This window comes from Babylonia areolata, chromosome 21 (genome assembly GCF_041734735.1).
Source record: "Babylonia areolata isolate BAREFJ2019XMU chromosome 21, ASM4173473v1, whole genome shotgun sequence".
NCBI lineage: Eukaryota > Metazoa > Mollusca > Gastropoda > Neogastropoda > Buccinidae > Babylonia > Babylonia areolata.
Window position 1 is genome coordinate 32,700,159 of NC_134896.1, and position 12,500 is coordinate 32,712,658.

The 12,500-nt window shown below is 45.7% G+C and overlaps 1 protein-coding gene across 1 annotated transcript in view; it reads left to right on the forward strand.

Moving 5' to 3' along the window:
- LOC143296607 (uncharacterized) overlaps positions 1-12,500 on the forward strand; it is a 104,567-nt gene that overhangs the window by 38,591 nt on the left and 53,476 nt on the right. The window contains exon 3 of the mRNA XM_076608635.1: positions 6,203-6,317. Coding sequence (XP_076464750.1) covers positions 6,203-6,317 — 115 coding nt within the window. The remainder of the gene's footprint in view (positions 1-6,202; positions 6,318-12,500) is intronic.

Consider the following 12,500-nt stretch of genomic DNA (forward strand, 5'->3'; position numbering starts at 1 on the left):
TTGAGACACAGAGAGAAGTTGTGGAAGAGAGAAATGTTGGAGAGAGAGAGGGGGGATGAGAGAGGAGGAATTGAGACACAGAGAGAAGTTGTGGAAGAGAGAAATTTTGGAGAGAGAGAGAGGGGGGGGATGAGAGAGGAGGAATTGAGACACAGAGAGAAGTTGTGGAAGAGAGAAATGTTGGAGAGAGGGAGGGATGAGAGAGGAGGAATTGAGACACAGAGAGAAGTTGTGGAAGAGAGAAATGTTGGAGAGAGAGAGAGAGAGAGAGGGGTGGGTGGAAGAAAGGGGTGTAAACGTGAGAGGGGTGAGGTGAGAGAGAAAGGGGGCGGGGGAGCTGAAAGTAAAAGACAGACAGAGGGTGAGAAACGTAATCAATATAAATCAGTCTCACCAGCTACCAAGACGCGCTCAGTATTCACTTTGTAAAGGAGAGGGACACAGAGAGAGACAGACAGACAGGGCTTTTTTTCTCCCCACATTTCTTCCTCTCCATTCCTCTGTTTTACTGGCGGAGTGAACGTCCACGTCTTGTGAACACTACTCGTACTTATTCCCTCTTGACTGGGAAGAATGTGGATATTGCTGAACCCAGCACGCACGTGATTTACGTTATGACAAGTGACCAATACTGGAGAGAATGAGAAAGAGAGAGGGGATATATATATATATATGTATAGAGAGAGAGAGGGGGGTCGGGGGGGGGGGGGAAGCCAGTTAGGGGGTGGTTGGTGAGTGGAGAGTGTCCGTGCCAGTGTACGTGCATGCGCGCGTCTGTGTGTATGTGTGTGTTTGTTGGGAGGGGAGAGGGTGGGGGAGAGATGGCAGGTGAGAGAAAGGTGACCCAGACACAGCCACACAATGCAGTGTTGGGTTTAACGACCTGTTGGCAAAGAGCCCGTGAAAGTAAGGAACTGTCACCACCCACTTCAACCCCCTGCACCCCAACCCCCCAAGTTTTATTGCAGGTCCCCTTTCAGAACGGGGACACGTTCAGTCATGTTTCCCTTCCACTACCTATGAGATTGCTGCTCTTGATGAACAGTCTTCCAACGTACAACAGTTCACACACATCACACACACTCTCTCTCTCTCACACACACACGCCCCTTCACGTCACACCGACTGGAACATTGACCTACTCACTCACTCACTCCCTGCATCAACGTGACAAACAGCCCGGGACCCAGATTTACCAGGGATCCTTTGCTGAGTTTTTGATAACACAGCTTCATGAAAAGCAATAACAACAACAACAACACAGGCCATTTACTTAGTTTAGGTAACACAGCTTCATCAAAAGCAGTGATAATAACAAAAAACACAGGTCATTTACTTAGTTTAGACAACACAGCTTCATCAAAAGCAATAATAATAACAACAAAAAGCACAGGTCATTTACTTAGTTTAGATAACACAGCTTCATCAAAAGCAATATTAACAACAACAAAAAAACAAAAAAATCAACAACAACAACAACAAAAAACCCCACAACAACAAAACAACAACACAGGTCAGTTACTTAGTTCAGATAACACTGCTTCATCAAAAGCGACGACACCACCAATAACAAAAACAGGAAGACATCAACAAAGCAGAAGTTTGAGTTCTCACGCCATGCAGCCTGTTACATTAAGAACCAAAAAGAAACAAAACAAACAAAACAAAAAAAAGACAAAAACAAAAGGAAAACGAATGTAACAATACCACCAACAACAGCAAGGCAGTTGATAGTGAGTTTGGGGTCTCACTTCTTGTCGGCATTCACCCTACAAGGAAAAAGAAACAAAAAGAATGTAATACTACGTGTTGCCTTACAATGTGTGTGTGTGTGTGTGTGTGTGACATCTCTTAGAATGTGAGGATTTGTTCACAACTGATCAGTGGAGGGAAATGAAGGATTTGAATTCTCGGTTACAAAAGAGTTGATTAAAAAATAAGTACAACAGGGGGGCTGTATATATCCCCATTTTTTCCCCCTCCACTCCTCTGTGTAACTGACGGAGTGAACGTCAACGCCTTGTTGTGAACACTGCTCATTCCGTCTTCAGGGGAAAACTTGCGGATATTGCCGGACGAGGGTGAGTAGTTTAGGGGGGCGGGGGTTGGCTGAGGAGGAAAGAGGGGTGGGAGAGTTTGTTGCGGTGAGGATGGTGGCGGAGGGGTGTGGGTGCTGGCCTCTTTGGCCCGACGACTCTGTGTGTGTGTGTGTGTGTGTGTGTCCACGTGAGTGAACTGTCCTCAGTGCGCAACCAGTGTAGTGTCCATCATATTCGCCAGTGCGAGTAATCACTGTCATAACTGTCGAACAAGAGTTCACAAATCTTTTCATCAATGTGTGTGTGTGTGTGTGTGTGTGTGTGTGTGTGTGTGTTAGAGGGGGGTGGCGCCGCGAAAACATCCAAACGAAAATGAATACGTGTTGGCGTCAGTCTGGAAGTTGTTGCACGTGCTGGTCTAAAACCGATCACTGATCGCTGGTCTCGATACATGGTGTGGTCGATGGTGGCGCTGCACCACTGAACTCGCTGGTAACATTCTCCATTTCTGGCAGTCGTGGGATAGCCATTGGACTGAGTCTCGGCAAAGCTCCTCTCGATCCTTTTGTGATGTTGTCTGCCCACTTCCTTTGCTGTATGCCTCGTAACCCCCTCCCCCTGCCCCTCCCGCCTCCCAAACCCCCCTGTTCCCTGAGGGATGATCTTGGAGAGCCCGTTAGATCCTGACACGTAGCTTTTCCATCTCATTTTCCTTTGTTTTCACTGTAGTCTGATGGTTTTCTCGACAAGATCAATTGTTATATGGTCCTTGTATGAGATGCCAAGCAGTCTCCTAAAGCGTTTGATTTCCACTGCTTGGGTCCTTCTCTGGAGCTCTGCTTTAAGAGTTAAGGACTCGGCAATATCCACATTCCTCGCCCCCCCCATCATGCCCCCTCCCTCAAGACAGAATGGGCAGTGTTCATCCACTCCGTCAGTCACTTAGAGGACTGAAGGGGAAGAAACGTGGATAATGCCCAGGACTCGCATATACACATACAAGAAAACGGAGACAACCAGTACATGACACCACACACACACAAGAACGGTAGAAACCGGTTTGGATTTCCGAACCGGTACCCCCAAGTCTTTAAGTCTAGGGTGCCCCCCCCCCCAATCAGTAGTTAATTAGATAATAGGTCCCCTTCCCCCCCGCCTCCTCTTCCCCACCCCCTCTCTTACCCTAATATTTTTGGGGTTTTTAAATTTATTTTTGGGCCCTGCTGTCTTAGATCAGCAAGGGATCGGCTAGCTCGGAAGGGCGAAAAGTGAAGTGATAGTAGCCTGCCGGAGAACCCACTTAGAGTAGGACTAAGTTTTCATCCTCACTAATAGGTCTGTCACTTTCCGTAGCTTGTTTTTCTTTCATCGCAACCCAAAAATAACGGCGTAAAAATCAAATTGATGATTGTGGCCGTCAACGCAGTGAAAGTGAAAGTAATGAGTTGGGTTCCTATCAGAAACCTGTTGATCAATAATTGTTGTCAGCAGGGTTTTCTACCGTCCCCGATCCAGCTTCTGAACAGATCTGAGTGGGGTTTGGTTTCAGGCATGAAAAGGGAGGAACACAGAGACCACACAGGCCTGGTGTCAACCATTTCACGGATGCCTCTCTGAGAGCGCTGCTCAATTCTCCTCGATCTCTACTGAGAGACAAAGAGAGGTGGGGTAGGTAGGGGGGGGGGAGAGAGTGGGGGACAGACAGAGAGAGAGGGGGGAGGAGGAGGAGGGGAGGGGTGGGGGTGAGACAGACAGAGGGAAAAAAGAGTGAGAAGAGATGTGACAGAGAGAGAGAGAGACAGAGAGGGGGAAAGAAGGGAGGAGCGATAGGGGTGTTAGAGAGAAAGAGGGGGGGGGGGAGAAGGGAGAGGTGGAAGTGATAGAGACACAGAGAGTCAGACAGAGAGACAGAGAGAGACAGAGACGGGGGGAAAGAAGGGAGGAGCGACAGGGGTGTTAGAGAGAGAGGGGAAGAGAAGGGAGAGGTGGAAGTGATAGAGAGAGAGGCAGAGACGGAGAGAGAGAGAGAGAGAGAGAGAACTTTATTTTCTGGGGGGTTGAGAATAAGCGAACAACGAAAATTATATATATATATATATATATATATATATATATATATATATCTGTGTGTGTGTGTGTGTTTGCGTGTGTGTATCTGTGTGTGCGTGGGGGGTAAAGAATGAACAAAAAAAATGGGAAGGAAAAGGAAAGATACAGAAAGACTGCAAATTATATCAAAACATGAATCATGGATACACAGTAACATTTGACAGAGAGAGAGAGAGAGGGAGAGAGAGAGAGAGAGAGCGTCAGCATTCTGTCTTGTATTCACGCGCATGCGCCAATCTTTCTGTGTCCACCATAGCGCGAAGGGAAGCCGGCCAGGCAAGACGTGACCACGAACACAGAAGGGGCATTTCATTGTCTGGCATTTCCGTGTGTGTGGTGTGGTGTTGGTATGCCCTTGTGTGAGAGAGAGAGAGAGAGAAAGAGAGAGAGAGAGGGGAAGAGAGACGGGGGAAGATTTGTTGAGAGAGTGGTGTGTGTGTGTGTGTGTGTGTGTGTGGTGTGGTGTGATGTTGGTATGCCCGTGTGTGAGAGAGAAAGAGGGGGAGAGAGACGGGGGCAGATATATATAGAGAGTGGTGTGTGTATGTGCGTGTGAGTGTGTGCGTGCCTGCGCGCGCGGGTGCGTGTGTGTGTGTTGCATTGTATTGTGGTGTGGTGTGTGTATGTCTGTGTTTGTGAGAGATAGAGAGCGGGGGGAGGGATAGTGGGCAGAGAGAGAGAGAGAGAGTGGTGTGTTTGTTTGCTTGAATCTGATGATTTAAGAAACGATTAAAAAAGACGACCATGGGACTAGTCTACAGACAGATAGACCCACGGCCAAATGGACTCAGCATCGCCTTTTCTCTCTCTCTCTCTCTTTAAAATTTTTATTTGTGGGTAATTTTGAGTGTACCGGTAATTGAGATGTGATGCTCACATGAGAAACCACGTTCTTCCAGTCAACTCCTTTGCAACCTACAGTGGAGGTAAACGGAGAACCGTACTTCATGATTTGTGAGGAGGCAGTGGTATCATTATGTAGATCTGGGTGTGATTTGGGGGCAGGTGGGCGTGTTTGGGGGGTGGGCGGTAGGGGTGGATCAAATCGAGACTGATTCTTATGAGAATCTGCCGAAATTTAATGATTACAATGGAGAGGGCTTTGACCAGGTTACACCCCCACTCTCTTGGCCAAGAGGGCTTTAGAACGGTGGCGTTGGGTTGGTCCCTAAAGGCCAACTAGCCCCCACGGCTGTTTGGACTAGTCTGATAGAGTCCTTCCCCAAAGAATAAGTAATACATCGCGTTTTATGCACATCAGTTATGGGCCTAACACTCGTTTTATATCACAGGTTGACATAAGATTACAGTTGACCAACTGCAAAGTGAGAGCTGTATGATCCAAGGTTTCTCTACTGAAATGGGAATTCATTTACAGCTTAGTCTTTTATGAAGGTCTGTGACTCAAACCAGGATGGAAAATTGCACTGGCTCTGCAGCCTTGGGGGCTGGTTCGCCTTTGAGGAACCATCCCAACGCCGACTGTCCTAAAACCCTCTCGGCCGAGAGAGTGGGGGGTACATGTAACTTGGGCAAGACACTCTCCACTTTCATAGAATTCTGGCGACGGGCGCAATAGCCGAGTGGTTAAAGCGTTGGACTGTCAATCTGAGGGTCCCGGGTTCGAATCACGGTGACGGCGCCTGGCTGGTAAAGGGTGGAGATTTTTACGATCTCCCAGGTCAACAATTGTGCAGACCTGCTAGTGCCTGAACCCCCTTCGTGTGTATATGCAAGTAGAAGATCAAATACGCACGTTAAAGATCCTGTAATCCATGTCAGCGTTCGGTGGGTTATGGAAACAAGAACATACCCAGCATGCACACCCCCGAAAACGGAGTATGGCTGCCTACATGGCGGGGCAAAAACGGTCATACACGTAAAAGCCCACTCGTGTGCATACGAGTGAACGCAGACGAAGAAGAAGAAGAAGAAGAAGAATTCTGGCCCAGATAGTCGGGACAATTGCCTTCTCTGCTGTCCTGGCGGCCTTTGTTGGACACGACTGACTATCATACATGTATACTGTATGTACGTGTGTCTGGTTGTTACAGGTACACACAACATGGCTGAACGACCTTCGCAAACGTCAAGGTCAGTCACCCATCCGTGACCTCAGAACCGCGGTGGCTGATGGGATAACTGTCGTCCAGCTGACGCAGACGTTGAGTGAGTTGGTTAGTCAGTGTCATGTGGGCTTGCTTGTCTATGTGCTCGTGCGTTTGTGTTGTTGTAAAAATGAATGTGTGTGTGTGTGTGTGTGTGTGTTGTTATTTTTGTTATATTATGAGTGTGTGTGTGTGTCCGTTTTGCTGTTGCTGTTGTAATATGGGTGTGTTGTGTGTTTGTTTTGTTGTTGCTGCTGTTGTTGTTGTATATTCCTCGTGTTTGTTGTTATTGTTGCTGTTGTTATTTATTACTGTGTGTTTGTTGTTATTGTTGTCGTTGTTGTTATATATTACTGTGTGTGTGTTGTTGCTGTTGTTGTATATATATCTCTGTGTCTGTTTATTGTTGTTATGATACTGTGTTTTTGTGTATGCATGACTATCTGTGTTTGTTGTTGTTATATATGAGTGTGTTGTGTGTTTGTTTTGTTGTTGTTATGTGTCTGTGTTGTGTGTTTGTTTGTTGTTGTTATGTGTCTGTGTTATGTGTTTGTTTTGTTGTTGTTATGTATGGGTGTTGTGTGTTTGTTTTGTTGTTGTTATGTGTCTGTGTTGTGTGTTTGTTTGTTGTTGTTATGTGTCTGTGTTGTGTGTTTGTTTTGTTGTTGTTATATATGAGTGTGTTGTGTGTTTGTTTCGTTGTTGTTATGTATGGGTGTTGTGTGTTTGTTTCCTTGTGTTTGTTGTTCACCTGACTGGTTGTCTGTATCCCTTTGTCCGTTTCACTGTCTCTCAGTCTCAATTATTTCTCTCAATCTCTGTCTGTCTGCCTCTCTCTCTCTCTCTCTGTGTGTGTGTGTGTGTGTGAATGCTTTTTCGATGACAGTGTGTTAGAAAAAATATTTAAAGGGAACACAAACATGTTTGGCTTTGTGGCTTACATAAATAGATCTTAGGTTGTCCAACATTTTTAAAGGATATAAATGTACGTGTATACTGAGGGAGAAAAAAAAAGACTATTTAAATTTGATGCTTCAAGTGGTCATGGAGTCCGCCGCTTTGAAAAGGTTTTGACGTCACCAGAACGGACACTCACTTTCGCTTTCCGCTGACTCGCGAAGCAGGCCGAAACAAATTCGTTAAAATCACATGTAACGACTTTCCGATAGAAAAGAAAAAGTGCGTGGTTCAAGGTCTGTGTCGATTTGAATCTGATGTAATTCCATATAATTCTGAACTCGAGTTCACAGTAGAAAAGATATTAAAAAAAAAAGAAAAAAAAAAGCTGCTGAAACATTACCAACACAGACAGATCAACGTTGAGAGTGCCGATGTGGAAACTTCTCATTGGCCAACACCGAAGAAAGCACATTTTGCTGAGACAACAATGATTTGATTGTCGCGGCTTTTGAAAAGCATGAATGTGATGGGCCTGCAGTTCTAATCACAGAACATCTTTCCTTTCTTACTGTTGTTCCAAACTGAGCAATCCTGGAAGTTGGCTTTGAACACTGACCTTTTTCTGTTTCCTTTCCAGAGAGCCGAGCCCAAAATGGCGGCGCCCTGTGTTGCGTCTGGCTGGTTGTTTAAATCAGTGTAATTGCTTTAATGCAGAGATATGTTTTATGAATCGTTCTGTAATTAGTTATCCTTTTGCCAGGTTTTTAGAGGATCGTGCTGTTTTAGTTCACGTCGCCTTTAAAGTAACTGCACTCGCGCGCACGTGTGTGTGTGCGTGTGTGCGTGCGTGCATATGTGTGTGTGTGTGCGTGCATGTGTGTGTGTGTGCGTGCGTGTGTGTGAGTGCGTGCGTGTTTATGCGTGCGTGTGTATGTGTGCGTGTATATGTGGATGTGTTTACACACCACCCATATATGAGCGTCCTCGTGAGCAAATCTGTTGTGAATCTAAACGGATGTTGGAGCGTTAGATATTAAACGGCAAACAGCCACTCAAACTTGCGCTTCTTCGCAAGGAAGACAACCCATTTACTTCCTATCCTTGCACGTTAGATATGCACACAGATTGATGAACAGTACACAAAGAAAAATTCTGTTGTTGTTTTAGACAAAAAAACACCCAACCCAACAAACCCTGTCGACACATTTCCGCAGAGGAAGTCTAATTTTGTCATGCAAGCTAGAAACTTCTTCAAAACTTCCCTCGGATGAAGTTTCTGGATTTTTTTTCTCTCTCCCAACCTCAGTTTCTGTTGATTTCGTTCTGTGCAAGCGAATGGAAAAAAAACCATTGAACGTTTATTGGCTTGGTATTGTGCTGGTTCTTTGTCAGAGCGAAAGTTACTGCTGTGCTTTTTGCTCGTCGAACGCTCAGTCAATAGTCTGTGACGCAAGCATTTCTTTTACTTTGCACCCCCTCCTCCCGCCCCCCCCCCCAAACCCCCGTCACCTCTTACCCCGATTCCAGCCCCCCACCCCCAATCCTCTACACCCCTCCCCCCCCCCGCAACCTCCCCCCCCTTAAAAAAAAGAAAAGAAAAAAAAGTAAAAAACTTCGGAAATCAGAACAATGGTAGATTTGAAAGCAAAAGTGCGTGATAACTTTTCTCTCTCTCTCTCTCTCTCTCTCTCTCTCTCTCTCTCTCTCTCTCTCTCTCTCTCTCTCTCTCTCTCTCTCTCTCTCTCTCTCTCTCTCCGTGTCACATTGTGATATTATTATTTGATTTATTTCTCACCTTTTGAGACAGGATGTTGATTTCATCAAATTGATGGTGTTTATCTCTCTCGCTATCTCCCCCCACCCTCCACCTCTCTTGCCATCTCCCTCTCTCACTCATATATGTACGAACGTATGCATATATATATATATATATATATATATATATATATATAGAGAGAGAGAGAGAGAGAGAGAGAGAGAGAGAGAGAGAGATGTATGGTGTGTGTGTGTGTGTGTGTGTGTGTGTGTGTGTGTGTGTGTGTGTGTGATTAATAGTTTGTTTGCTTCTCACCTTTTAAGACAGGACAACACGATATGATTTGCACAGAAAGGAGACAGAAAACCAAAGTTGTTGGCTGGCTGGTATGTTTTGACCATCCCCTGGGACTTCTTCTTCTTCTTCTGCGTTTGTGAGCTGCAACTCCCACGTTCACTCGGATGTACACGAGTGGGCTTTTACGTGTATGACCGTTTTTACCCCGCCATGTAGGCAGCCATACTCCGTTTTCGGGAGTGTGCATGCTGGGTATGTTCTTGTTTCCATAACCCACCGAACGCTGACATGGACTACAGGATCTTTAACGTGCGTATTTGATCTTCTGCTTGCGTATACACACGAAGGGTGTTCAGGCACTAGCAGGTCTGCACCTATGTTGACCTGGGAGATCGGAAAAATCTCCACCCTTTACCCACGAGGCGCCGTTACCGAGATTCGAACCCGGGACCCTCAGATTGAAAGTCCAACGCTTTAACCACTCGGCTATTGCGCCCCTCATCCCCTGGGACATTTCGCTTCAAAACAGAGCTGTCATCAGGCACCTCTGTGCTGTGAGCGTTGTAATAGAAACATCAACATTTAGTCCCTACAAGAATGCAGATAAACTTACCGACGTCTAAGAAATGCAAGGAAAAGATGCATAAAAAAGCGACTGCTTCGAATGTAACTTGATTTTTTTAAGCAGTAGGTACTGTAGAATAAAAGCAAGCTGATTTTATATATATATTTTTCAAGCAGTATGTACTGTAAAATAAAAGCAAACTGATTTTTTGTATTTTTTAAGCAGTAGGTACTGTAAAATAAAAGCAAACTGATTTTTAAGATATTTTCTAAGCAGTGGGTACTGTAGACTAAAAGCAAAAAGCAAACTGATTTTTTAAAGATATTTTCTAAGCAGTGGGTACTGTAGAATAAAAGCAAACTGATTTTTAAGATATTTTCTAAGCAGTAGGTACTGTGAAATAAAAGCAAACTGATTTTTGCAAAAATTTCTAAGCAGTAGGTACTGTAAAATAAAAGCAAACATTTTTTTTTGTAATCTCTGTTATGACACAGACGTCGTTGATGGAGCAGGTCCAGTTCGCCCATTCACCTACTCTCTCTTTCTTTGATGGTGTGGCCACCCTCAGTGGCATTGCCCTGTTTCGCCAACTGACAGTTCCCGTTTTGCGTAATCGGCCATTCTCTTGTTCTCTCTCAAATGCACACACACACACACACACACACACACACACACACACACACACACACAGAGAGGGGGGGGGCATACAGGGACAGGCAAAGATCGCGCGCGCGCATGAGAGAGAGAGAGAGAGAGAGTGATGTGTGTTGAGTACGTGTAAGTGCATCCGTGTGTGTCTGTATGTGTGTGTGCGTGCGTGCGTGTTCGTGTGTGTGTGTGTGGAGGGGAGGGTTGAGATTGCGCGCTCATCGACAAGTCGCCTACTTTTTCGTTTTCTTTGTTGTTTAATATATTTTTTTCATAGCTAACAAACATCCTGTCATATCGTGTTCAGCGTGATCAAAATCTTCCAGCCTTGCCGCGGGTATAACAGTGACAGCGTGGCTGACGTCTTTGTATTGTTTGGCTGGGCCCGTTAGCTGATGTGCATTATTCACAGTGCACTATCGATTTTGGTTTTTGTACTTTCAAGGGTTTTTTTTGGTGTGTGTGTGTGTGTGTGTGTGTGTGTGTGTGTGTGTGTGTGTGTGTCTCTGGGTGTCTGTGTGTGTGTGTGTGTGTGTGTGTGTGTGTGTGTGTGTGTGTGTGTGTGTGTGTGTGTGTGTGTGGGTTGTGTCTCGGGGTTTGTAAACACCCTCTAGTTCTTATGTTCCCGTTTCCAGTGAGATCATCATATTGAGCTAAAAAACAAACAAACAAAAAACAAAACAAAAAAAAAAAACACAAAAAAACCCACAGATAGGCAAGAAAGAAACAAACAAACGAACAAAAACAACAATTGGTCCCATCACCTTTTACGACCATACAGGCAGTGAATTCACATCCACGTCATGTCTAGGGCCCGGCATAGGAAGGCGGGGCCCAGCCCTCTCCTTGCGCTGTTTGAACCTTCCCCAACCGGAAGTCAGGTACCCGTTCACACCTGGGTGGAGTGGGGAATGTAGGAGTAAAACGCAATACCCCGAGGACACAACACACCAGGCCGAAACGGGGCCTCGAACCCCGATCTCTGGTGAACCGCTGGGTCAGAAGTCCGATGACAAACCCATTCTGCCGTGGTGTCTCTTTTCTTTGTATTGAAAGATGGTGAATACTTTCAGTGTGTGAGGACTGGACGGCCACAGTCTGTGTGTGTGTGTGTGTGTGTGTGTGTGTGTGTGTGTGTGTGTGTGTGTGTGTGTGTGTGTGTGTGTCTCTCTCTTTCTCTCTCTCTCCGTCTGTGTGTGTGTGTGTGTGTGTGTGTGTGTGTGTGTGTGTGTGTGTGTGTGTGTGTTCTTGCCTCTTGTCTGCAGGTCTCTGCTTCAGTATCTGTTTCTGTAGGTCCGTTTCTGTCTCTGTCTGTCAGTCTGTCAGGCAGTCTCTCTGTCTGTCCCCGACTCTTCTCCTTTCTCTCTCTCTTCTTTCTTCCACTCCCTCATTCCCTCTTATATTTCTTTACTTTCTGCAAGCTCCCTTCTCTCTCTCCCTCCTCTCTCTCTCTCCAAGCTCCCTTCTCTCTCTCCCTTCTCTCTCTCCTTCTCTCTCTCTCTCCCTCCCTTCAAGCTCCCCTCTCTCTCTCCACACTGCACTATAATTGTAGTTCTAAACGATAGCATGCGGTAACGTTTCTATTAGTCTATCCCATGTTGAAATGAACCTGTTAGAACAGACTATCAATAAATCAACAACATTAAGAAGGAAAGAAAGGAAGAATGAAAGAAAACAAACAAACCGGGCAGACTCTTGGTTTTCTACACAGGTCCATTCTAACAACAACAACAACAAAAAATCGAACCACATACACACACGATTTCCACGCCAAAGATAAGCCAAGCTAAGTTTGTGTCCACACTCCCTCCCTCCCACGACCAAAAAGAATAATTACCATTATGCAATGCGCACGTGTTCCAGGAGCGTGGATTATTAACTGCCGGCTGATGGACAATAACAGTCAAACAAACGACGGCTCCGCCATGTTCTGTGAAGCTGAGGTATGGCTGGATGTACAGGGTTCACAAACAGTTGCGGATCACTTTGGAACTTGCACAGTTTTGTTTCGTCGGGGGTGGGGGTGAGGGGCATGATAACATAGTGCTGGATATTGGGCCAGTGTCATGAGCGCCACT